The 27,530-nt window shown below is 37.9% G+C and overlaps 1 protein-coding gene across 1 annotated transcript; it reads right to left on the reverse strand.

Annotated features, from left to right (window-relative positions):
- Positions 1-617: 617 nt before the first annotated feature.
- On the reverse strand, positions 618-27,507 carry LOC149018786 (target of rapamycin complex subunit LST8). The gene is made up of 10 exons (XM_089152931.1): positions 26,962-27,507; positions 26,074-26,175; positions 25,867-25,979; positions 15,162-15,231; positions 9,259-9,336; positions 4,149-4,265; positions 2,314-2,408; positions 2,127-2,206; positions 1,966-2,025; positions 618-1,009 (listed from the first exon to the last, which is right to left on the reverse strand). Exons 1-10 carry the CDS (start codon positions 27,070-27,072, stop codon positions 882-884), a joined length of 954 nt encoding a protein of 317 aa, XP_089009057.1. The 5' UTR covers positions 27,073-27,507; the 3' UTR covers positions 618-881.
- Between the last annotated feature and the right edge of the window lie 23 nt (positions 27,508-27,530).

Raw genomic sequence — 27,530 nt, forward strand, 5'->3', positions numbered from 1 at the left:
AATACTAAGAGATCATCTTGGAAGGATGCTCCTCTGTTTCTGTTAAGGGTGCGGAGAACAATCGACAATTATGGCAGAAGCTCATGCAGTCAAGAGAGCCTTACCCTGGTAACAGGATTTGAGATTGCCGAATCTCATATTCGAAGGGGATGATTGGGACATCATCGACATCCTTCGTTACTTATGAAGGGAACCGTGCTGGAGAATTAGAACAATCATCCAAGACAGCAGAGCCATCGCAACTTCTTTCGAATTTATACAATTCTCACACACCCTGCATGAAGGGAACAATGCTGCAAGCTCTTGGCAGCTCAGGGAGCAGAATCATAACACTAGTATTGGAATGCAGACACCCTCTTTAATTTTGGGCATTGTTGTTTGATAATTTAGGTTGTACGGTAAAGCATGGTTTTAAATTTTTAAAAACAACTACATAACCCAAAAAAAAGAAGGTAAATGATATGAGATAATGTATACAATACCCAACCAATACCATACCAAATATTAGAATTGTACCGAATTGATACCCTTAAGATGATGGGTTCAGTTTCACATTAATAAGCTACATCAAGACATCACCTACGGAATGAACGTGGGAAATAAATTGCTGCATTAAATTTCAAAGAAAAGAACAATACTAATGCTACTTGTTAATATGATTAAATAGCCTCTAAGCAACCGAAACAAATGGGCCAACATCTGAAGTATAAACACAACCGAGCAAGATGAGAGCTTATAACAAGGAAAAAAAATTAAAACTAAAATAGAAAGATTGTGTAACATCAACATTACTACACCGACAAATGCATTTGAATTCTGGGATGGCAAGAAACGCCATTCAACATCTTTATACAGAGTGACATTTATCATGGTGTACAGATTCAGGATGGAGATGATTCGGCGCCATCATGAAGTGCACAGCAAACAGTTGCCTTGTGATGCCCTTGGTATGTTCTTATGGCTTCCCCGGTCGCCATATTCCAAAGTCGTGCTGTTGCATCAGAGGATGCTGCAACAGTGGGAAAATTTTCAGACAACATATAGGATGCTGGAGGAGGACTTGAGATACCAGAATGAATACAATCTGATCATATTTCGCCAGAGTTTGCAAGCTCAACAGGAAGCTGGGCCAATGACTAATTTGGGACCAATACGGTAAATATTTTGGCCATAACTTATGATGTGTGAAAACCACCAGTCATTTATATATTCATTCAAGGTACACAACAAATGGTAGCTTTCTGATGACTTGGGTACGCTAGTGAATTCCCCTTGTGGCATTCACCAAAATCATACCATGCTATTACCAGATGCCATGAAAGGCAAATGCAGATGGACTTGGGGAAAGATCAAAATTTAAGCTGACCAGAGTACCGCATCGCATCCACCACAGCTTGAATATATGATCACCACAGACTTCAGCATTCCTTGTTGAACTATCAAGAAACACTCTCATCCTAGCATTTAAAACCTCCCTCCCTCCCCCAACACGCCTACACCCACCCAAAAAGAGAGAACTGTATTAACAAGTTAGATGGTTAAGAACATCTGATCATGCAGTTTTTGACTTTCGCTTTCCAAGGGGGTTTACATAAGCTGGTTGACAGGGATGGCGGCCACCAATTAACACTATTTGGAAACACATATTTCTAATTCCCCATTGCATTCTTTGTTAAAATTTTGAATAGTTTAGTTTCACTTCATGAAAATAGATAACTAAAATAACTCAAACAGAGAAGAATTCCAAAAATTTGTACTCTAATCAGAAAAACAGTGTAATTTCAAAGGATTTGGTTGAATAACACGAGTCTCTAACAAATTTAACATTAAATGGTTTAAGTGGATCAAAAACTTGAGATTTCAAATCATGCCCAGGGAAACAAGTGATATGAGAACATTTGGCCATAAAAATAAACAAGAAGGCTAGCAAAACATAAGAAATAAACTGAAACTGGTGCAAACTACCTGTTATTAAATAGGCCCCATCCACAGAGAAGACGCAGTCCCAGACCCAGCGCTGATGTCCTGGGAATACAAATGGGATATACCATATAATAACAAGGTCAGCGTCTAGAACAGGTGGTCATTCAAAGAGATATGGTGGCATTACAGATTCAAGAAAGTACCTATTAGGGTTTTCTCTAAAGTGAAACCATCAACATTCCAAATCTTGACAGTATGGTCAGATGATGCAGTGGCCAAATATCTAAAAGCAGCAATTCCAGTGGAAATAGATGTAAGATTTGACTTTAATTAGTATCCTAAAAGTTCAACACAAGCAAAAGAAAGAACAAAGACAGTGATAATATGTACCTGTGAGGTTCACAGAACTCAGGTGAAAGTAAACACTTCAGGATATAGCCATTGTGTGCTTGCAACTTATGAAGTGGTTCAAAGTTCGTCATTGTCTGAGGAACGTCAAATTATATGCAATTAGGTGACAATAGATAAAGTTAGTGCTAAATAGTTGATTTATGACTACGAGTTAACTTGTCAAGCATTAGATATGCATTTCTTCCGTCTTAAAAAGGGGAAAAATGGTCCCCCCCCCCCCTTCTTTTGGGGATGGTTTTTTTTTTTTTGAGCAAATTGTACTGTCACCCCAAAATGGAGGCCTTAAAGCACTAACACCCCACTTTATGTTTAAAAAGCACAGAGACCCCAAAATTGGATTTTCATTGGATATATTTGTCAAATTTATCACTAAAAACAGTTAAATTACTATTTATTTTTAAAAATATCCCTATAATAAATAGTGTCTGAAAGGTTTTCAGTGATAAATTGGACAAATATATCCAATGAAAATCCAATTTTGAGGTCTCTGTGCATTTTAAACATAAAGTGGGCGTCAGTGCTTTAAGGCCTCCATTTTGGGGTGTGCCAGTGCAATTTGCTCTTTTTTTTTTTTTTTTTTTTTTTTTTTGGGGGGGGGGGGGGGGGGGTTGGATAATACCATCTTATTTAATAAGAGACTGCCCATTTGAACCAAACCAAGAGTTAGGAGGCTATAGGGAGTAGTTTGCGTAGACAGAAGTATATGCAAGCATTTTCCTGATAAGGTATTATTCTGGATGTGTCATTAGGAACTGCCATTAGGTACTAGAATGGTTATTTGTGTAGCTTCAAAAGAATGACCGTCAAGTGATTGGGATACCTTAGAAGCTGATGACAGGTTGGAAAAATGTTTGTTTTGAGGTGACCATTTATTCAAATTAAGGGTGTGACTGTGAGTCCTTGGAGAATCAAGTTAGAAAATTTCATAAGTCTCTATATGTGTAATAATATCCTTCACCAACCTGAGTTCTAAGTATTAAAATTAGAGTTTCTTTAACAGCATCATACTGCTCTGCTGAGTTCAGTCAGGTATTACTTGGTTGATAACCAAACTGCAAAGGGGCATGCTTATCGTAGTATATCTATCATAATCCAGATTGCTTATAAGCATGGTTTCGGCAAGATGAGAAAAGCAGCAAGAAAATGTATAACAAACTCGACTGAGATCTCAGATATCTTGATAATATCTCGGTTACCTTGTTCAAATCTCAGCAAGATCTCAGTATATCTCGGAATTTTATTGTAACTTTATGAGTCCTATCCAAATCTGGCTTTGGTTTCAACAGAAGGAAATAACCCCAACTTCATGAGATCTTGCCCCAACTCGCTTTTTTGAGCGAGCAAGTTGGGCATCAAGATCGAGATCTTGAAGCATGCTTAGAAGTATGTAGGATAGTGTTTCTGCAATGAAGATAACAGCTCAACTATTACAAATGCCATGTGTAACATAAAGAAAATTGGAGATGTTCCACAGATCAAGAGCCACTTATTGGCACTTGATTGAAGGCTTGTTTCAGGACCTTGACTCGGCAAGGCCTTAAGGTTTAGGTGGGTTCTGACATAAATTAATTTGGCATTGCTACCCCCAAGAGGTTAATTGTTGGGATAGACTTCCAGAATAACTAAGGTTTTCTATGCCTAAATTATGCAGTCACTTGGGATTTTGTTGTCTTTTTGGACTGCTTTGATGGTGCTTGTGCCTAAACTACCTTGTTTCCGACCTAGTATTGGCTACCAAGGGAAAATACTGAAAATAAAAAAGAAGCAAAACTACAAAAGTAAAGAAAATTCTGAAGAATAAAAAGCCAACATACCTGGTTCCCACGCAACAAGCGCCATACATAGCATGTTCCATGATTGTTTGCAGCAACAACCAAGCTTCCATCCCACATTACAGTTAGAGACCTGACAGCTGTATCAACTTCAGGAACCTGAACTAACACCAGATTAGATGAGAAACATGATACTAGTACATATTTAAACAATATTTGATCACATAAATGCAGACAGTATAACAGAAGGATTCTGACCTGTCAACACATATAGCAATTCCTAGGATTCCAGAAATATGATGAAAACCTTACACATGAATGATGCAGTTACATGCAGGAATAGTTGGCACTTTTTTTCTTCAAGTTATTATGTAATTTTCTATTTTATTATTATAGTAGATTTCCTGATAGCACTGTTAGATTGTCAAGGAGTCGAGTTTGATTCAAGCTCTATCTCCAGAGGAAAGTACAACTGGGAACAGATCAATTTCTTTAACACATGCATAAAATCAAAGAATCAGATTGTTATTGGATTAGAATTGTTTTTCTAGTTCTTGGTTGATTTTACTGAGCTCTTTCATCTTCTTATCTCTCTGTTCAGCCCACATTCTCAGATTGGATATCTTTTCTTCTGTTATATTATTCTTCTGTATTAACCCCCCCCCCCCATCTACTTTTTCTATCTATGCTGATTTCACGACAGAAGGTCTAACCTGTTGTGCAATTGGGCGGTATTTTCTTTTCATAGGAACTTTCAGCTAGAACAGTAACAACAACAAGAAGCCTTGTCCCAACTAAATGGGGTAGGTCACATGGATCCTTGCCTTCCAATCAGATCAGCTCTATTTGAAGCCATACTAAATACCAGGCTAAGCTATGCATATCCTTTCTCACCACTTCTCCTAAGGTTACCTTACATTTACCCCTAGTTCTAATTCCTTCGATCTAGATTAAATTGCTTCTCCATATAGGGGCATTTATGGGCCTCCGTCGAACTTGGCCATGCTACCTTAGTCAACTTTGTCACAGCTTGTCATTTATCGGAGCTACTCCGATACTTGCTCTAATATGACCATTCCTTACCTCATACTTCTTAGTTTGCCACTCATCCATTCTAGCATTGTCATTTCTAACATACTAAGTTTATCTATGTGATGCTTCTTAACAACCCACCATTCTGCATTATACATCATAGCTGGTTATATGATGATCCACCCTATTTTAATTCTTTGGGATACATCATCCTCTATATCACCTTCTTCTATTTATGATTGAGCAAAGGTACCTAAAATATTCATTTTGTAGATCTTCTCATCAAATTTCACCACCTCATCATCCATCTGACCATGACGAAAGTTTCACACTAGATATTCCGTAATCAAGTTTCAGCTAGAACCTCCATTATCTAATTCCTGGCACAAAATCTCATATCTGAGATACACTTGTTTGTTTCTCTTAAATTCTAGCTAAGATCTCAAGTTTTTTTATCCACAAACAGTGCAACCATTTTTTGGTACTCTACTTTTAGATTTCTATTGTAACTACCCACCAACCTTGATACCCAAATTATAAAAGGTTTGCAGACCCCGAGTATAACAAAAACACCCAGGCAATGCTGTTGCTGAAGTTTCAAATTGATCTAAGAAGTTAGAATTCAGATTTTTTAAGTTCCCGTTTATTGTCTACTTAATCTTTCTATTTTTCTAAAGTTAAAAATTATTTACTCAGAACTACATCCCCAGTACTACATCCCCAGTGTAAAGTGTAGTAAATACCTCAGAAACTTAGTTTTTCCTCTCAAAATACATTAATTTATAAATATTATCATTGGGTTCTATGCTTACATCAAGACATCACACCATATTCTTTTTCTTAATCCAAAAGTGCCCATGAGTTCTCAGAATATATGGAGATTGGCACCATTGTTTTGAACAGAGTTATTTATCAGTTCAATAGGCTTATAAGGGTTAAGCACCCAGGACTGAATCAATGAAATAGATTTTTTTTTTGGGGTGAAAGCCTAGAACTTCACCAGTAAATTATAAGAATTTTGTGGGGAACCACACCTCATTGCCCTGCCATGAGAAAGCTCTCAAGATGCCCAACTACTAATACACTACTGGCCCAACGGATAGTGGGACTTGGGGAACTCACTATTGGATAGTTGGTTACATTGCAGAATACCAACAAGACTCCCCTCTGATGCAGTCTACTTAGAACTAATCCCATAAGGTGGTCCAAGTGTGGGTGATAGTTAAAGGATGTGAAATTGACATCTGGGTAGTAGTTATATTAAAGGTTAGGCATGCCAATCCCCCAATTTTTTTGCTTCTCTCTTCTAGGGCAATTTGATCTCATCTCTTCTGTCTCTTTTCTTTGTATCTAATTTCTTCACTTACCATTGGAGTTGTTTCCTTTAGCTAGCTCGAGCACAAAGTTGACAATAATGCCTGTTTGCATCTCAGATCTCAAAGGTTACACAACATAACCCAGGGTCTGGGACAGTCTTCAGGACCCTCTCTAATTGAACCAGCAGTAAAATTGGGTTCAATTCCTTGCTGTCCATATCTGAATTTCAATAACAGTAGCTGAATCACACTCAAAACACCCTGCAATACCTTGCGGCTAGGGCTGGGTTTGCTTTCCAAGCCTCAGGTATGGAAAGGTCTAGGGTTAAGTCTAGGGTTCGGTTATGCTAGTACTAGGTCTGAAATTGAAGGAAAATATTCTGTTTTACACAAACAGTAATTTCAGATTTAATCCTAATTTGGGTTTATTTTGAGGTTTCCTACTTGGCTTAAGACTCTTTGCTAGGGTTAGGGTTTGGAAGGGAGGTAGAGAAGGTAATCCTAAAAGAGTATAGGGTTTGGTTGACGGGTTTGGGAGTTATGAGAGTTTCAGTGGAATGAACTAGGATTAGGATTAGACTAGGGTCTGGGTTGGTCTGATTGGGCCAAAATTGGGAGGGAAGGTTACTAGGGTTAGAGGAATGATATTCCTAAAGTTTGGGGTAGATCTAAGGTTAGATTCCGTAGATCTGGCCTCAAATTTTAGGTTTAAGAAAAAGTCTGAAAATTGCAGAAGAATAGAAAAAGGGTGATGGGGGCTTTAGGGTTATGATTTTAGGATTTAAGAGGGTGGCTAATGGTAGGGAAGGGGCTCGGTTGTGCTTACTTGATTAGGAAAGGGGATGCTCACTGTATAAAAGGCCTTCAATGGCTGCTGCAAGTTGAAGAAGATGAAGAGAACTTGTGATTGCACAAAGTAGTAAGATCAGCCGTGGGCCTCCCCCTAGGGAACTCATGACTCAACTCAGTCTTCCTTCAATTCTGTTTTTTTCTTTCTTCTTATTCATCAAAATCTGATATTTACATAAGGGGTGGCTCTCTCTATAGCCTTACATTGAAGAAAAATTAAACTAGGACTCCAAAAAAGAAAACCAACTTAACTCAACTTAGGAAATCCAATTGGTTTGGGGTTCCCTTTACGACTCAATAAAGTTGAAGGAATCCTACTTGATAATTGGATTCCAACCAGGACTCTTACTTAGACATGGACTCTCACTCCAACAAGCACTCTATCATAACTCATCAAGGAATGATCCAAGTTATTATAAAATAAAAGTAGATCTAGGATCCTTGAAAGGAGTAGATTCTAAGTTTCTAACGAAGGGAATCCTTCTCTAATTGGGATTCCTACCCAGACTGGGTCTCTTCAAAAACTTCAACAAAACAAAACCAAACTCAACAATAAAAGTAGATTTGGACTCCTGACAGAAGTCTGCATCTGAACAGCCCTACTAGGGCTCCAAAAGATGGGGTAAAGTGACTCAAAAACCCCCGAACAGAACTCAGCCAGCTCCTTGGCGCGCCAATTGGGCTGGTTTGTGATCCAAATCTTGATGGATTTTATGTGGGCTAGGCCTGGTTACGTCATTGTAGGATGTTGATGAGCTCAACGTCAAGGATGCTTCAGTATACATGGTACTTTCAGTAGCATATAAAAAAGCACGGTGGAGAATCATGAATATTAGTGGGAAGTTGTTGACATCTTCTGCATAAGAACTCAAGCTTGAGAGCACTGTCACCCTTTCAAAATAGAAAGTTACAATCTCGAAGAGTGATGGGACTTTATTTTGTTTTTTGGAACTCAAACATCCATCTGGAGGGGTATCAGATGTCATTTGGGGCTGAAACTTGCTTTCCAGCCATTTTTAGGCCCTCTGAACACATTGGTGACCTCAAAGCTATAAAAAGATAGTGTGAATGAGAGTTTCCATTTCACACCCCAAGTTGGAAACCTGGTACAATGAAGTAAAACCCTACAATAGCCTGTTGTACACAATACACATACAAAGCCCTTAACTCATAAATAATGTTCAAACAGCTGCTTCGATCTAGAATATTGGCAGAAGATCTGACAAAAATGGAGGCTTAAGCTGGAAGCAAGTTTTAAAGAAACCTAGGTGAAACTGCTCCATCTCAGTGAGATCGAGCTGAGATATCTCAACTCGATCAAGTTTGGGACTTTTTATCTAACGCGTCAGTTCGAGTTGAGTTGAGATCTAGACCAAAGTCATTCTATCTTCCTGACTCTCCTGGGATCTGGTTTCACCAAACAAAAAAATAAAAACGAGATTTCTCATAAGTTCTCGTCCCAAGATCTGGTGAAGCCCTCATACTATGGTCTTGTGAGGCCCACTCATCATGGATTTCCTAACAGCATAAATTTTCACCCTCCCAACAGTGTTGGTTCTTGCAATCTCTCCCAATGATGTATGGTGTAACTGGTGTTTCTAATTCGGAATGATGAAAACTGAATCCTATTTGATTATCCAAGACACTAGCACAGCGAGCATTTGTGGAGATTATCCAAGGAGTAACAGGAAGGGAAATGATAATGGACGGGTGATTCAAAATGTTTTCGTTACCATATTATCAGCTTAGATACCAAACCACCGTTTTAATGCCTCGAAACTGTTCCAAGACTTCTTTGAGGAAGAGCAGAAATAGTTTCTGAAAACCATACCCAAAGACCACTCAAATCAAAATCATGAGATCTGGCCCAGGTAAAACAATTCCCGGTGTAAAAAATTATGAGCTTTAAGTCAGGAAATAACATTGCATACGCTGAATTAGATGTCCATACATACCAATTCACAGCTACAAGAATTTGCAGTCAAATCCCACACACGTATGTTTCCATTTTGATCCCCAGATATTAGTTCTGTCTGCAAGCCACACAATCAAGATTTATAAATTTCAATTTTGCAGTAACATCATCATACCACATAATACAATAGTGAACATTTTAAACCAGAGGCTAACTATATAGTAGGTAGGATATCCATTGAAGACACAAACATGATTGATCAAACAAACTTAAAGCGTCTAAATCTCAAATATCATATCTTTGAAGTTCCAGACCTAAATGACTTGATGACTTTCACTTAAATAATAGTAGCCCCCAGTACATCTAGAGTTTGCGTGAATATATCTATCTTTAAAGGAAGGATGACAAAAGAATATAGGAACAGTATACTTGGCATACCAGGACAACAACTCAGTTCATTCCAGCAGTTTTCACTCGTTATGACTTATGACATGGATGTTGATTGTGCTTTTCCTTCAATAAATTAATTAATTTTGTCTTCTATACACTATCATATGAGGTGTGTTCAAGTAGTTTCCAATCACCTTTTGGGTGTTCTCTGTATTTGTCTTTTCTTCTTTCTTTCCATTCCATTTCTAAATCAGAATCTCAGGTCATGGTATTACGAAATAATAAATCATTAGGTCATCCTAGCTAGTAGTTAGTTACTAAGATGCTTAGTCTTGATAACTAGCAGCGATATTGGCCTTTCGAATAGTAAAACCTAATAAGTGTCATAATTACTGAAAAGAAACATCATGGGTTGTATTGAATCATATCGACCAAGATAGATGAGACAAGCTGACACATGATTAGACACCTTAAGATTAAGTGTGCCACAAGCATAGCCATGGGAAAGAAGATGATGATTGGAAGGGGAAGGACGAGGATAAGAAAAAACAACCATCATAGTGGTGGCACGATGGCAATGGCAGCCCCGACCAACCAAATTATCCCCTTTCCTCTTGTATAGTTAGGTAACCTTTACTTCAGTCTATCATCAGCCCAAGTTCCATTGCACTGCCAAGTAGAAGTATGATTTGGCAAATCCAACCATTAAATAATAACAGTACCAGAGGCAGGGGTGAAGCAGATCTAAAGGTTAGGAGGAGAGGGGAGAAGAGAAAAGATATAAGCCTACACAGAAAACTGGTTCTCAGTTAGACAGAAACCTAACCAAGAAAAATATATCTATGGGGGAGTCCCATTGGATTGCTAACTCCTATTGTAGTTAAGCAGCTTGGCTGCCTATTAAGTTTCCAATCGTAGGCTACTAAAATCAGTTTTTGATTACTGAAATTTTCTTCTCATTGCTGCTGGTTATGCCTTGTGTGAAGAGCTCTGAGGAAGAGTTGACTTTGCTGCCTCAGAGTTCTCCCATAGATCAGACCTTTCAATCCCCTTCCCCAACCTAACCTTCACGACCAACATAAAGCCCCACAGCCCATCACCGTCCACCTTAACATGATCACCATTAAACCTTCATTCATCCTAAAACCTGCAACTCTTTATAAATTTACACCCTGCCATCAGAACTTCACCTCCTTCCACCCAAAGTAGCATACAATTCCCTCCATCCCCTTAGGTTTCAGCCCCAAACTTAATCCCTAACCTCATAGAACTTGCATCCTAAAAACCCTCAACCACCACCTAATTTATAACACTGTTCTAATTCAGCCCAAAGTTGCAGTACTCCTAGAATTCCCCTTATCCATCTCTTCCCTAAAGCCATTAACTTTGGATCACCACACACCCAACGAATTTTACAATGGTGAGCTTTATAACTTCTCATGCTAGTTCTGTTTAGATCAGATTTTGGTCCTTGGTTGGTGTCCAATTTCACAAGTCTCACCAGCAGTGATGTGAACCACCAGGACACACCCTCCGAAATCCGAATAGGGCTGCAAGAAGTCCTAGGCCAGCCGCCCTCCTTATGATGATGACCCTACTGAAGAACCGAGCCAGCAGGGGCAACTTTGTCATTTTCCAGCTTCCCTACTCCATCCAACCTAACCTTAACAGAAGCAGAAGCTCACCAGGACTCCAGATCTACTCTTGCTTTGCTGATTGGATCTATCCTTGACAAGATATGACAGAAAACCTAGTTCATCTAGGAGTCCTAGTTTGAAAGGGACTCTTGTAGTCAAAGTCTAAGCATTAGGTAGTAATCCTTTCTTGTCTCTAGTTTTGATTATTTGATTTCAGTTGTAATTAGTAGTTGATAGTCTTAGTTTAAGTTGGAGTAGAGTAGGAGTCTTTTAAACTGTTAAGTTTTTTTCAAATAAGACTTCTAGGTGTCGGATCCTACTAGGAGTTCCTTATTTTTGGCTATAAATTCATGACGAAGGGTTGTAAACAAATCAGTTTCCGTTAATGAATGGAATATGCAACGAGGGTTCGAGAGGGCTGTGAAGGGTTTCCAAGAGAAGGAAACCCTGCAGCAGCCCTGATGTTCTTCTTCTCCAGCAATCTTCATATTTTCCAGAAACTGCAGCAAGTGTTCTTCAATCTCTCCATAAACTACAGCAAGTGGCAATTCCGACCTCCAATTCCCAAACCTAGTCCCTTCCCCAGCTGATGTAAGCAGGTCTACCTCCTTCTCGAACCAGTAAACTAGGCCCAAGAACCAAGCCCACTGGTGCACCAAGCGGGCTGACCAAGGGGTACTTTGGTCTTTTCCCACTTCTTTGGACATTAAAGTAGTCAGTAATCTTCTTTTATTTTTGTGAGCCCATATCTATTTATGTTTTTTTTCTTTAATTGAGTTCTTATTGAGAGTCCTAGTCAGAGATGGAATCCCAGTTGAGAATCAATTTTAAAGAAAGATCCCTTTTGGATAATTGTTATTATTAACTTTGCAAGTTGTTTTTCTTGAAGATCCCTTTTTAGTGGTTCTTTATTTATTGAGTTGTAAGGGGATCCTAACCTATAAAGGATTCCCCAGTTGAGTCCAATTTGGTTTCCTTGTTTTAAGTCAAAGTCTTTTTCCATCAAATTGTAGGTTATTTAACCCCCACCTCCTTGTAAACAATCAGTTGAAGATTTAGTAAAATTGAAGACTTGAAGTCGTGGGAAGCATAACCCACGACCTGGGTTGAGTGTTTTGGTGAATATTCTGCAATTCCAGATCTGTTCTTCATCCTTCTCAAGCTTGGGCCTTGGTGACAGTCCTCTTCAACTCAAATCAGAATTCAGATCTTCCTAAAACCAGTGAGTCCATCCCAGCCCCTTCCCAACCCCAAACCCCTTACCTACCCATTGCACACCCCTCCCCCTTCTGTAAACCTTGTGGCAGCAATCCCCCGCTCCCTCTCATTCTCTCCCACTCACAGCCCTCCCAGACCTTGCAGCAACCCCTCCCCAGCCCTTCTCTCCCTACCACCCCCTCTTCCCCTCTTTCTTGACCTTGCAGCAGCATTAGGAGAAAGCAAAAAATTCAAAAAAGAAAAGAAAGAAAGAGACGGATCAAGAAAGAAGAGAAATAGCCCAAGAACCTTATCAAGATCAAGCCAAGAACCTCAAAACAGCCCCTACCTTCATCCATTCATCCCTAAACCCTCCATAGACACAACTGCAGGCTTCCCTTTCCATCCAAGGGTAAGTTTGGTTAACCCAAGTGCCAAGCCATAGTTCTTCCCTAAACCCATCCCATATTTGATTTTGTTAAAACCATAATTTTCCAAAATCCCTTCCTCTCTTGATTAATACAACCATTTAGATTTTGTTAAGCAAATGTTCCCAGATCTTTACCCCACTACAAATCTATCCCATCTTATTGATTGATAAACCCTAGCTCTCTGTAAACCTTCCCATATTAATTATTTGTTTGCCGGTTCACAGAGAGGATCTTGGAGTAACCTTAATTTTAGGGATTTAATTTCAAATCTCAAAAAATCTCGATTTAGGTTAGATCACCCGCCCTCTCCATCTTCTCTCTTTCTTCTAGCAGCCTAGAAGAATTCTCCAAATCCCTAAAACCATAGACCCTTTTATTCCCAAACCAACCACAACCCTCTTTTTAATAACATCACTCCGACCCACCATTAACCTTCTACCTAAGCAGCAACCAAATCCTACCCCTCCCAAACCCTACTAGAATAGACATCCCCTTGATGATTCGAAATCTCAAAACCCTAGGGCTGAACCTATAATTGCAGAAACTCAAATTCAGTCCTAATTAGCAGACAACTGACCCCATAAACCTTACTGGCCAAAACTGGACAGCAATCAGCATCTCTTGTACCCTAGAGTGACACTCAACCCTAGAAACCCTAGCGACAGGGTTTTAACCCCCATTTTCTCTAGCCACAGGATCAGGAAACCATAATTGGATTAGCTAGTCATCAAATAACCTATAACAGTGAGCCCTGCCTCCTAGGTTCACATCACACAGCTATCTCAGGTGTTTTACATGGATTACTCTAGTGAAGGCAACAATGCCAGTACATTTGATTTCCCCTCGAGTATCTTTTCGTTATGACGAAATATGCCTATTGATAGCCGGCCTAAGCTTACAAGATAGAAACTACTAATCCTCACAATTAGAAACTACCTTTTTTAAGGATGGATCTTCTCTACAGTAACATATAATCTAAAATAAAATTTCTAAAATAGAATCTAAACTAAAACTAGAAGAATGCTATAGATCAGCTAACATGACACTAGGAACTATTAAATATATCTACTAGCAAAGAGGCTGCAATCATAACAAGATGAACTAATCTAGACTCCTAAATCTCCCAACAATAAAATCACCATGGCTATAATCTCAGGTCCCATAAACCTTCTAAGTATATTCTCGCTTGAGTCAATACAAGGCTGTGACACTTATGTTGGCTTCTTTTCTTAATGTTCTGATGTCCTCTTGCATATCTCCAAGTTGGCTGGCGAAAATTGTGAGGCAATGGGACCCAGTGATCCAGCTGGCTGATTCAAATCTTCCCAGGTTCTTCATCAGTTCGCTTACTATCTTATTCTAGAGCAATTAACTTGGTCAACTAGATATGAAAAAGCTTGCCTACAAAAGGACTGGTCTCACTACTAACTACCAAATTCCACTGTTATCAAGAAGTCTGCCTAGGCACCGAGCTGCTTTTTTGACATGCAAGATTTCAGCAACTTTATCACCTGGACAGTGCCACTTTATTCCCCCGTGCGCCACATTGCCGCTTAGGTGCTAAAAATGTCACGTTTTTGATATTTTGTACCTAATTTTTTTTGAAACACCAAATTTTATTCTACAAAACCATATACAAGTATAAAGGGATTTAAGAATCATTAGATGAAGAATTATTTGGAATAATGTGATTTATTAATTTATCAAAAGGCGGTAAAAAAAATAGAGACAAATTAAATTCCAATTCAGATTCGAGAATTATTCGTTCACTTAAAAAAAGTTAGATTAAAAAAAAATCAAATGTTTAAGTTGAGAAAAAAGCCATCAATTGTATATATTGTCGACCGCCTCATGCATATTTTTTCCCCATACAACAAAAATATTTTCCCCTTAATGTATAAGATGAGCTTTTTAAGTTTTGTAATAGAAAGGATTTTCAATGTTCTTGAATCCTTTGTTAGGATAACTATTCTTATGAGATAAGCTGCTGCTTCTTTTTTTGTGATTACTTTTGATAATTATGATTCTTTATTATTTGTTTTGCTTATAGTAAAACTGTATCAGTTTATGGTATACTATTTGTTCCACATGAAATAGTTGTACCAAAAAAATGTGTCCCAACTGCTTTGGTTGCCTAGACAACAATGCCATATTCAGAGAATTAAGAGATTGAGAGAAAGAGCAGTCAAAATTCCCTTATGTGAAACCCTTTATATTCTCCTGCATTATTTTATCATATAGTAACCAAGTGTATCTTCACTACCATCCAAAAAGTAAGAATGCTTGACCTGATTTGGATGTAGAACAACCGTGTTAACTGCTGCACGACTTTCATATTCCCTTTGACAGCCCGGAGCCCTAAGGTGATAAACAATGAGAGGGGAATAAGTTGAAGGAACTGGGAAAAACAAATGGCAAGATAGATGAGCAGCAATAACAATTACAAAGAATTTGTGTGAGAGAGTGATAAACTTAGTAGCATCTAAGAACCAAGAAAGGCTTTCACAAATCTGTCAAATTTTGAGAATTAGAAATAGGGAAATTTGCTTTGATGAGCAAATTATAATAGCAATAAATAACAATAACACTAGTAGTACCATTAGTGAGAATAACAATAAGAATTTATTATTATCATTATTATAGTAATATTATTATTATTATCATTATTATTACTACTGTTATTATTATTATTATACTTTCAAATGGGTTCTTTCCACAAGGCTCATGTTGAGAGCACTCTAAACACAGCCCAAAAATTGTGACAGATCAGATGAGTCCACATATTGTGGATGGTAGACTCCAAAATCCAGTACTCATGCCAAACTTCAGCCAAAAGGAAGACCAGAGGATGCATTCTAGTGGTCAAAGTGCCATAGGCATGGAAGGACATGAGGGGTATTTGTTTGAACTCAAATTTTAGATTCTGAGACCTGATTATTGCAGACCAGTTCATATCTATCTGACAATCACAAAAGCCACATCTATTCATGATTTCATGCACCACAATAAGGTTGGACACCACTGAGAGGCCACAGGACCATTAAATGACCTTACTAATGCAAGTATGTTTTTCCAGAGAGGAACCTAGTTCTGCCATATTGCAACGGGATGGGGCTGAGATTTTGTGGACACATAAACCCCACGGTCCCTAACATGTAAGGTTTCAGCCCTAGTGGAGACGGCAATGTGATAAATAAAGAATAGGAAATTGAGAACTACCAAGCTGATCCATACCAATGTTTGGCCTATCTAGAGGTGCATGTGATGCAGATTCATCACCAAATTGGGCTTCTTTTCTTGGGAAGAAGTGTACGGTTGGGTTCTATACACATTGGGCATCCCTTGGGTTTTGTATATGGTAGACCACTTTTATGGGCCTATATTACTGGTAACCAGGTTGTAAACGAAAATAGATATATTAATCTCCATGCATAGTTTTTATGTATAGTCTCTGCCAGTGTGCTGCTGGCCCCAAGACCGGGTAAAGGAGGAGGTTGGTGCGTTAGGTCGGCAGTCGGCACCAGAAAAATCTAGCCAAACCCTTATACATGGATTCAACCTTATATGACAAACACTATGCTAGAGTATTCCCCAACAAAAGAAGCGACTCGCTACACTACGGCCTGGGTGTTGTGATAAGTGGGCAAGGGCTAGCTACGGCATCCCCTGTAAGCGACATGCCGCATCGAGCCCAAATGTAGTGATTAGTAGGCAAGGGTTCCTGCATCGTGGATGAGTGCGAGTAAAGAAGCTAGTCCAAATTCGTAGGTTAGATGGGCATTTTAGAAAATAAATCTTTAACAAGTAAGAGCTTAGAATTAATAGATGCTATGAGGAAAAGAATTATTAATATAGCTTGCATTCAAGAGACTAGATGGAAGGGTAAAAAATCTAAAGAGTTCGATGACTTTAAACTTTGGTTTACTGAGGATAGAAGTAATAAAAGTGGAGTAGGTATAATAGTAGATAAAGATTTAAAGAACGATGAGGTGGATGTTAAAAGATTAGGTGATAGGATTATTGCTATCAAGCTTATAATGGAGAAATAGATCGTAAATATAAATAGTGTATATGCACCTCAGGTAGGACTGGATGAAAGTCTAAAGTTAGAATTTTGGGAAATTATGGATGGATCAATGCAAGAAATTTGTCAAGGAGAAACGATTATCATAGGGGGTAATCTAAATGGACATATTGGGAAAGATCAAAGAGGCTATGAGAGTGTACATGGAGGATATACTTTTGGAGAGAGGAATGAAGAAGGGATCTCAATTTTAGATTTTGTTGTTGCTTTGATCTATTTGTCGTAAATACTTACTTCAAATAAAGAGGAAATTTTTTATTACTTTTAAAAGTGGACATCATAGAAGCCAAAAGATTTCTTCCTAACTAGAAGGTCTAATAGATTGGTGTGCAAGGATTGCAAGGTGATACCATGGGAAAGCTTAACAACAAAGCATAAACTAGGGGTCTTGGATATAAGCTTGACTCCACAAACTCATAAAAGATGTGAGGTTAAATATTATAAGATAAGATGGTAGAACTTAAAGAAGATTGCTTGAAACCCTTCACTAATGAAGTAGTCAAACAAGGAAAGCGGGAATTTGAGGGGAACACTAATACTATCTGGAATAAGATGGCTACATGTATTAGGAAGGTGGCTAAAGATGTCATAGGTGAATCAAAAGGAAAGCTCCATTTCTATAGAGAAACTTGGTGGTCGGATAATGAGGTTCAAGTAGCCATTAAAAATAAGAAAGCTAGTTTTAAGACATGACAAAGGATTAAGGATATAGATGATCTGCAAAGGTATAAGTTGACTAGAAATGAAGCCAAGAAATTATAGGAAAAGCAAGAAAGAAGAAGTATGAAGAGCTATATAATAAACTAGGGAAAAAGGAAGGGGGGAAATCTATTTATAAGATAGCTAAAATAAGGCACAGGAAGAGTAGAGATCTAGACCATGTTAAATTTATTAAAAGTGAATATGGTAAAGTATTAGTACATAATAAGGACACTAAGAAGAGATGTAAACATGCATACTTCAAATAATTGTGATTTAAACGATTACACCATTCACCATGGCACCAATTTTCGAACCTAGATATGGAGAATTTCAATGTCCGAAGTAAAAGAAGCTATATGGAGGATGAAGGTAAGGAAAACACAAGATCCCGATGAAATCCCAATAGAAGTATAGAAGAGCTTAAGAACCTATGGGCTAGCTTGGCTAATCAAGTTGTCTAATAAATTAGGAGCATAACAAAATGCTAGATGAACAGAGGAGAAGCATTGTTGTCCCAATTTACAAAAATAAATGAAATATTCAAAATTGTAATAACTATAGAGGAATCAAATTGATGAGTCTTACTATGAAGTTACAATCGAGAGCAATTGAAGCCCATTTGAGACAAGTAACCACAATTATGGAGAACCCACTTGGCTTTATGCCGGGAAGTCTACAGCCCAAGCTATTTACCTTATTAGGAGACTTATGGAAAGGTACAGAGTGCGTAAGAAAGATCTTCATATGGTCTTTATTTACCTAGAGAAACCTTATGATAAAGTCCCAAGAGCAATGATATATGGACATAGTTACAGATATATATATATATATATATATATATATATATATATATATATATATATATATATATATATATGATGGTTCAGTGACAAGTGTAAATGGTGAGACGACAAGGTAGTGAATTCCCAATTACAGTTGGGCTACATTAAAGATCAGCTTTAAGCCTATATTAATTTGCACTTATCATGGATGAATTAAACAAAGGCATTCACAATGAGGTTCTTTGGTGTATGCTTTTTGCAGATAATATTGTGTTGATAGATGAGACACAAGTAAGAATTAATACCAAGTTAGAATCCTAGAGAGCAACTTTGGAATCAAAAGGCTTTAAACTATGTAAAACGAACACAAAATATTTTGTTTATAACTTTGGTCATGGTCAGGTGCACGATGAGGTGGTGAAACTTGATGATAAGGAGATTCCTCAAAGCGATTGTTTTGGGTACCTTGGTTCAATCATAAATAAAAAAGGTGATATAGAGGATGATGTTTTCCAAAGAATTAAAATAGGACGAATGAATTGGAGAGGTGCGTCCCAAGTTTTATGATTGACGTATTGCCTTAAAGCTTGAAGAACAATTCTATAGGACCATCGTTCGACCAGCTATAATGTATGCCTATATGGTGTAAAATGTTAGGCTGTTAAGAAACATTGTATAGATTAACTTAGTGTAGCAGATATAAAGATCCTAAAATGGATGAGTGGCAAAACTAGGAAGGATAAGATAAGGAATGATCAGATTAGAGCTATGTCTGAGAGTAGCTCCCATAAGTGATAAGCTACAAGAATGTAGTTTGAGGTGGCATGGCCACATTCAAGGAAGACCGGTAAATGCCCCTATACAAAGAAGTGATAAAATCCATATCGAAGGAATTAGAAGAGCTAGGGGCAAACCTAAGATAACCTCAAGAGAAGTGGTGAGACAGGCTATGCATAGCTTAGGCCCTGTATCTAGTATGGCCTCAAACAAAGGTTATTGGAAGCCATGTCCACCCCATTTAGTTAGGACGAGGCTTGTTGCGTTGTGTTATGTGTAAATTGAACACATTTGCCTACTTGAACCTCTGGTTCAATTCAAGTTATTTTGGAATTTTGCCTAAGGAAATATTCTCTATTAAGTTGTACTTGATATTTGACTATGTTTAATCTAGTTTAGTGTCCTAGTCAGTATAAAGTTACTTAATGGGTTAAGGGTTGCATAAGACTTCCCTTTTTATATATAGGAGTCTATTTTGAGTGTTTTATACAAGGTTGTAACAAGCGGTGGGGGAAAAAATTGATAAATAAAATTTTGAGTTTTGTTTATCGTGACCAATGAGGTATAATGGCACAGCACAGTTGTGTGACCATCTTCTTCTTCCCCTCGTACAATTTTTACTCTTTCAAGAAGCTGAAATTTCTTTTTAAGTTTGGGGACATTTTCTATTTAACAAGCTGCTGTCAAGGTATTTCTGCAACAAGAATAAGTTTAAAGCATCCCACCCACACAAATCTTCTTCCTAATCCTTTAAATCTAAATCCCAAATTTCCCTCTGAGTTTTCTTTTCCCACACCATTTCTCAGTCATAGACAAGATTAACCATCAAAATGTCCCAAACCAGCCTTAAATAAAACCTTTCCATTCCCTTGGGCTTCAACTTTAATCCAAAGTTGGTAAAATTCTGTTCAGCAAAAACCCTGAACTTCCTACTCCATCTCGAACCTTCTACTTCTTTCAATCCAGCTTTCAAAATCCTTCCCTAACCCCCCCCCCCCAAAACATAAAAAAGGACTAACATACAAAAGAAGACCAAAACATTCTACAAGTAGCTAGCAAACTTCAATAAAGAAGACGCAAACATTCTTATCCTTTGTAAAAGTTTGAAGCCCCAAGTATGGGCATGGTAAAAGATCTCACCACCCTAAATAATCGAAATCTCGACCATCTTGGTTGGGATATGCCATTTTTTGGGCGTCAACTCGGTAGCCCATTTCGGTGGGTTTTAGGGTCCCAGTTGGGCTATAACTTGGTATTTTGCCTATTTAAGGCCTTTTGAACACACTAGTGACCTTGGATTTGTGAGAAAATGCCCTAAGTATGATTTCTAAGTCTACCCATAGTGTGAAACCAAAATGCTATAGGATTAGGGAATGCAAGGTTATATAACATGTAATATAAAACCTTTAAGGCATATAAATGAAAAGCAAGTGTATCAAATACATCAAATAACTTAAATGTCATCAAGATTCCATCCATATGAATATTACAATCTTGACTTTCAAGAATAGAATGATAAAATTATACAACCATTAGAAATTCTATATAAGTCATTAAAACATAAGTTCATAAGACAAGCAGAGAATGATTAAGCTTCCTTTGATGTTGTAGATGTGCTAAAAGTAGTTGCAGGTAAAAATCCGGCTGAAATCTAGAAAAATGGGCAAAAATTGAGAGTTCCAGCGAGATATGGCAAGATCTAGGGAGAGATATGGTGAGATATAGCAGATATGGCGAGATCTCGAGTGAGATATCCCATTTCACAAAACTCGATATCTATCTCGTCTCGGTTTATGAAAAAACCAAGATAGCGAGATCTCCCACCATGAGTATGAGTGTATAAAAGACATAAATTACATAAATATACCCAAAGATAGATGTGCCAATACCTACAGAATTCGTCCATGGACCAACGTAAAGTCTTCTAAGGCCCAATTGGACAACCCTAATTGGCATCAACTCCCCTAATGTTGAAAAAACCTGCCACCTAAGATCTGAAGTGGGGTATGAACTTCAATGCACAATCAACATACACTTTAGAGTGAGGATGATCCTATGCTTCTCACAATCAAAATCAGCAATGACCACCTTAGTCACACCTAGGAGGAAGAAGTAATTCAACCATTACAATCTCTTTATGAATAGTGTCAAGATATGTCCCCAATTTGAATGTCTGTTGTTAGCACTCCATACCTTCTGAGATTGACAAATCCATCTGCTTCAGTCTCAATCATGACCATCTCTTGAAGATCTTCAAATACATCAGCCATTGGATCTTCTTGCTGCTCATGTAGGATGGCTAAGCTCATTGATTTCTAGCTTTTTAGTAAAATAACTAGTTCAATCCTTGGTTGCAACTTGCAAGGGTACTTTCATGCCTTGCACCAAGGTCTACAACCTTACCATCAAGTCCATGGTTTGCTTTTGCATTTTGATCAACTTAACCATTGGATTATTGCTAGCAAAAGAGCTATCTAGTTCATTAGCAGAAGTCCTTATCAAGGGAAAAATCCAGGTTGTGAGACCGATTCAAGTAATGAAGAATTAGAAGTACCTCAAGCAGAATTTATAAGTCCTTTAAAATGATCAACAATTCTGCCACATTTGCACTCAGGAAGGGGGGGGGGGAAAAGCTGAACAGAACAGGCATCACACCATATATGTAAAGCGATGTGTCTGATCTATAAAGGGAGAAAGCCTCAGCATAATTATTATCAATTAAAAAAAAAAAAGAAGAAGAAGAAGAAAAAGCGAAAGTAAGCAATAGTTTCAGCAGTCCTCATTCTGTTGAGACTCTTGAGACCAACTCTTCTCCAAATTGGAACCTCTCCAAACTTAAAAACAGTGATGCAAGCTAAGCATCACCTCATTCTGCTGTTATTGATGTGAACACAAGGACCCCCGCCCCCCGGCCGAAACCTCAAGTGGGGCCCGCAAGATGGCTCCAAGAAGCCAATAAAACCTGGCTGAACCCCTATTTGGGGGGGTATCTTGGGCATTTTTTCCCCCTTTTGCAATTCTAGAATATTTCAGGATTTTAGTTGAGTTCAAATTACTAAGTTGAGTCGAGTTTGGTTTGGTTTATAGAGTTTTATCTTGATTCGAAGTTGTTTGGTTGAATCCCAAGTTACATAAAATTAGCATGTGTCTTTTAATAGATTCCAAATCCAGGGTTGAGGTCTTTAAGTAATTAGATTCCAATTTAAGAGTTTTGGTCAAGTGGTGGGATCCATGTCAATTAAGGATTCCCACCCAAGTAAAGAGTCTTTGAAGGCTATAAATAGCCAAACATCATATGTAATTTTCAGTTTTTTATTGAATAAAGTATTGAGTTTTGAGATCGATCGAAGTCATCATATTCTTCTTCTCCATTCCAGCCATCTTCAAGCAATCAAGCAACTTCCTTCAAGAGATGCTTGCAGTGCACAAGCAATCACAGCAGCTCCAAGTAAGTTCGAGACCACCCCAGCCCCTCCCCTGTCCTGCGCAACATCTCCCACCCCCTACCCATGCTGCCGCACCTGTGCAGCAGTACACCTAGCCCCTACGACTCCCCCAGCACCTCCCCCCTCCCCACAACCCCATTAGGCCTTCCCCTACCTTCTCCTAACCTCCCCCATATACTTCTTTTTTATTTTCCAGCTTTCTGGAAAATTTTCGGACTTTTTCTCAGACCTAAAATTCAAGGTCAAATATATGGAAATCTAACCGTTAGATTTGGCCCAAACTTTAGGAATATCATTCCCTTAACCCCAGTGACCTTCCATCCTAATTTCAACCAAATTGGACCAAGCCCTAACCCTAACCAATAGTCATAAGCCAAGTAAGAAACCTAGTTTGAACCATAGCCTTAAAGGATTAATTCTGAAATTGTAAAACAACAAAATCAGAGTTAGTTCTAACCTAATCGAACCCTTGAATCATTAGAAGCCTTAAAACATACAAACCCTTAAATCTAAGCTTCACCCTTTCCTTGTTAAAATTCCAGATCTGTGTTCACACTACAGCAGAGTTTGAGAGTGATAAAACACCCTATAAACCTAGAATACCCATTCTATTTTGCTGGAATTTCCTGGGCAGCCCTTAGATTTAGGAAAATTCTCATTCTACGCTTAACCCTAAATCTGGGTTTACATCAGTTATGCATCGGAAACAAGAAGAATCAGTTGTGAACAAGATTTTCTGTTCCAGCTACCGCTACTTGCAGGTGACTAGGAGGCATGAATATGTCAGTGCTATCCAGCTGACAAGATGCAGGGGAAGATAAAAAAATATGGGGAAGAACATGAGACTGGTTTGGGGGATAATCTCAAAGAAAAATTACAAAATACCTTTATTGGGTGAATAAAACACCAACTTCATAGTCAAAATAGAAAGGAAACGGGGTTGACTTTCCTAGTTTTCCTAACAACTGAACCCAACCATTGTGCCTTCATAGTATTTAAGCATTTCTTTGTCCTGGGAATAGAGGAATTAAATTTTCTGGAATAGTAAAGCAATGATAAACATTGGAGTAGCAGATCCTATCATTACAGTCTTTCACCTTGTACCAAATAAAATTTTCACTTAGTAAATGTTCTTTGAAAAGTAAAATTACTTGCAGGCATAGTTCAAGATTTCTATTTTGATCCAGACCCACATTGAAACTATACACACACACACATGTATAATAGTGGCAAACCCAGTGGCAAAGGCTTCTGCACGAGCAGAGTCCAGGGGTAGGGGACAATTTTCCAACGCAGCCTCATCCAGCAATTTATGCTAAGAGGCTGTTTCGATACCTTGACTATATATATATACCAAAATACATTTCACTAGTCAAATGGCCATGTTGACTAAAAACAAGGACACCCTTTAAGCCTTTAGAATGTACAAAAAAAGTCACCAAATTATACTGACTTTAAAACCCAAACGAATTGCCAAATTGCATCACAAGCTCAAAACCATAGGAAAGTTTGTAATATAAAAATTTATGGCCAAATGATGCTTTAATAAGCCCAAATGTAGAAATGGAAGCTGTAATAACTATAAGGGCATTAATCTGATGAGCCATACTATGAAAATTTGGGAGAGAGTAACTGAAATCCATTTGAGACACTTAACCCAATTACAGAGAACCAGTTTGGGTTTATGCCAGGAAGATCTACTACGGAGGCTATTTACCTAATTAGGAGACTTATGGAAAGGTATAGAAAATGCAGGAAAGACCTTCATATAGTATTTATTGACCTAGAAAAGGCTTATGATAGAGTTCCTAGAGCGCTAAGGTGGCAAGTATTAGAGAAAAGAAGTGTTGCAAGTAAATATATAGACATAGTTAAGGATATATATGATGGTTCGTGACAAGTGTAAGGAACAGTGAGGGGACAAAGTAATGAATTCTCAATTACAGTTGGGCTACATCAAGGATCAACTATAAGTCTATATTTATGCGCACTTGTAATGGATGAACTACCCAAAGACATTCAAGACGATGTCCCTTGGTATATGTTTTTTGCTGATAATATTATGTTGATAGATGAGACTCAAGTGGGGATTAATATCAAGTTAGAATCATGGAGAGCAGCTTTGGAATCAAGAGGCTTTAAATTAAGTAGAACGAGGACATAATATCTAGTTTGTAACTTAAGTCATGATCGGATAGACGATGAGGTGGTGAAACATGACAATAAGGAGATTTCTCAGAGTGATTCTTTTAGGTACCTAAGTTCAATCATAAATAAAAGATGTGATATAGAGGATTATGTTTCCCAAAGAATTAAAATAGGATGGATGAAGTGGAGATGTGCGTCCGGGCTCTTGTGTGATCGACGTATTCCAGTAAAGTTAAAAGAAAATTTTATATAGCTTTCATGTACAGTGCAAAGTGTTAGGCTATTAAAAAGAATCATATAAATAAACTCAGTGTAGCAGAAATGAAGATGCTAAGATGGATGAGTGGCAAAACTAGGAATGATCATAATAGAGTTGGTCTAAGAGTTGCTCCCATAAGTGAAAAGCTTGGGGAAAGTCGTTTGAAGTGGCATGGCCAAGTTAAACAGAAACCTATAAAATGCCCCTGTACAAAAAAGTGATATAATCCAGATTGAAGGAACTAGAAGAGCTAATGGTAAACCTAAGATAACCTTAAGAGAAGTGGTGAGAAAGGATATGCATAACTTAGGCCTTACATCTAGCATGGCCTCAAACATAACTGATTGGAAGGCAAAAATCCATGTAGCCGACCCCATTTAGTTGGGACAAGGCTTATTGTTGTTGTTGTTGTTGTTGTAGAAACGAAAGCTTGCCAATTGAAAACCAAGTCCTCATTTAGAAGAAAGAAACATTAAGGAATTCACACAAAAAGTTTAGATTTTCTAATAGTTATGGAGTTCTCGGCAGAAAACCTCCTGAAATTTTGGTGAAAATGTTTCGAATCAACCAAAATTTGAGACAAAATTATGGTATACCATTAAGAGCTGACCCCATTTCATTTTGAGGCTTCTTGAAACAAGAACATTTTATGAAAGTTCAATTAATCTATGCTTCAAAATTGGAAGGTTATGCAAATAAAAGAAATGTTCCTAACAATAGGCATATCCAATCCCTCAAGAGGAAGCCCAATGCAAATTATGAGCACAGGATATTCCTGCAGATGAGAAACATTACCTCAAATCCCAAATCTTTACAGTGCCATCTTCAGAACCTGAATACATCCAATTTCCATCACATTGGAACCCCACAGCCATAACATTATTAGTATGTGAATCATAACTTATCACCTGCCACTCGACCAAAGAAATAAGGTTATGGCCCTAGCTATAGCAAACAAAATATAACCAATGGTGAATGATATTAGTAACTTATAAAACAAACCGGTTGAGGACTGCTTGAGTTAACTTCAAATAATCGAATGTGGGGATTTCCTGCAGCAGCAAGGTACTGTTTATCTGGAGTGATTTCAAGCCGATTAACTTGCTGCACAAATCATATTAGTAAATTAGGTTTGACAAAAAGGCAATAAGGTGACTAAAAAAAACTTAGCTGGAAATTACAGGATTCAAAAATGACTTTGTAACTTTTATAAATTAGCTGCTGATTTACAGGTTTTACTTCGAACTATAGTCATACACAGTGTTTTAGATCTCAGATCTGACCATCAATCCAAACTAGCCCTCAAAAATTTTCTGAAAATAAAAAGTTTCCTTAATTTCACAAGAGTCCTTAATTTCACAAGAGTCCTTAATTTCTTGTTCGTGCAAACCCACGCATTGTTTAGCTTTCCAAATTCATCTTCACATTGCCCATTGTCTTCCATATCTTCCACCTTTCTTCTTATGATCTAGTTATGTTCCGTTCCATTTAAACATCAATTGACATCCAATGCCCAATAGACGGAGAAACGGGAGGAAACCCAAAAATGTCACTAGTATGTGAACTATGATCTTATCAGAAAAGACATGCAAATACTAAGAAATGTATATATCCTGTCTCAAATTCTCGCAGTTTCAAAAGGGTCTCAATACAACCTGAAAATTTGAGGTAGGGGTGTGGATGGTGTTGCAAAAATCTGTTGTTAGAGCACTGACTATAAACTCAATTAAATGCCAAGTTCCTCTGCATCTCGAGGCATTAAGGCCAATCAAAACAAAAATCCTCAAACTATACTATAACAAGAAAACGTGAAACACCATAGCCAGATAGTCATGAAAAGTTTGTAGGAAAACTAATTCAGGAGGGATAAGAAATAGTTTAAGGGCGTACAGAATCTGTGTGCTGAATAGTTCGATAGCATCGTCCGCTCTTAGCCTCCCAGAACCTGATGGTATGATCATAACTTGCTGTCGCGAGAATCACTGAAGGTTGGTGGCTCATGTTGATTAATCTCAACCAATCCACAACAATTGAAGAGATGAAACAACTAGCAACACCCGAGGCTAAACAGAGAAAATAGTTGATCGTTTTGCTAGAAAATCCATGTAAAAGGGTTTAGCTAGGGTTTTTTCCGGTGCTGCCGACCTGACGCACCAAGATTAACTGTTTAACTGGTTTCAATCGAAGAAAGAGAAATCGATAGAAATCTGATAAAGAACTGAAATCAGACATTAGCACAGTTGTGCAGATCTATGCGTTTAAACAATAGTAGGAAATCAGCAAACGATTTCTGTGAGAAAATGATGGTAGATTGAGGGCATCGAACGTAAGTGAAGTATTTGTTATTTCTTAGCAAGAAAAGGTTACATGGAAGAAAATATTTATTTCTTCTCTTTTTCTTTTGGTAGCAAAATCTGGGGGAAAAGCAGCAAGAGATTTTCGTGAGAAATTGATTGATG

The sequence above is a fragment of the Hakea prostrata genome, chromosome 4 (assembly GCF_041222555.1).
Source record: "Hakea prostrata isolate BN-2017 chromosome 4, UWA_Hpros_2, whole genome shotgun sequence".
Taxonomy (NCBI): Eukaryota; Viridiplantae; Streptophyta; class Magnoliopsida; order Proteales; family Proteaceae; genus Hakea; species Hakea prostrata.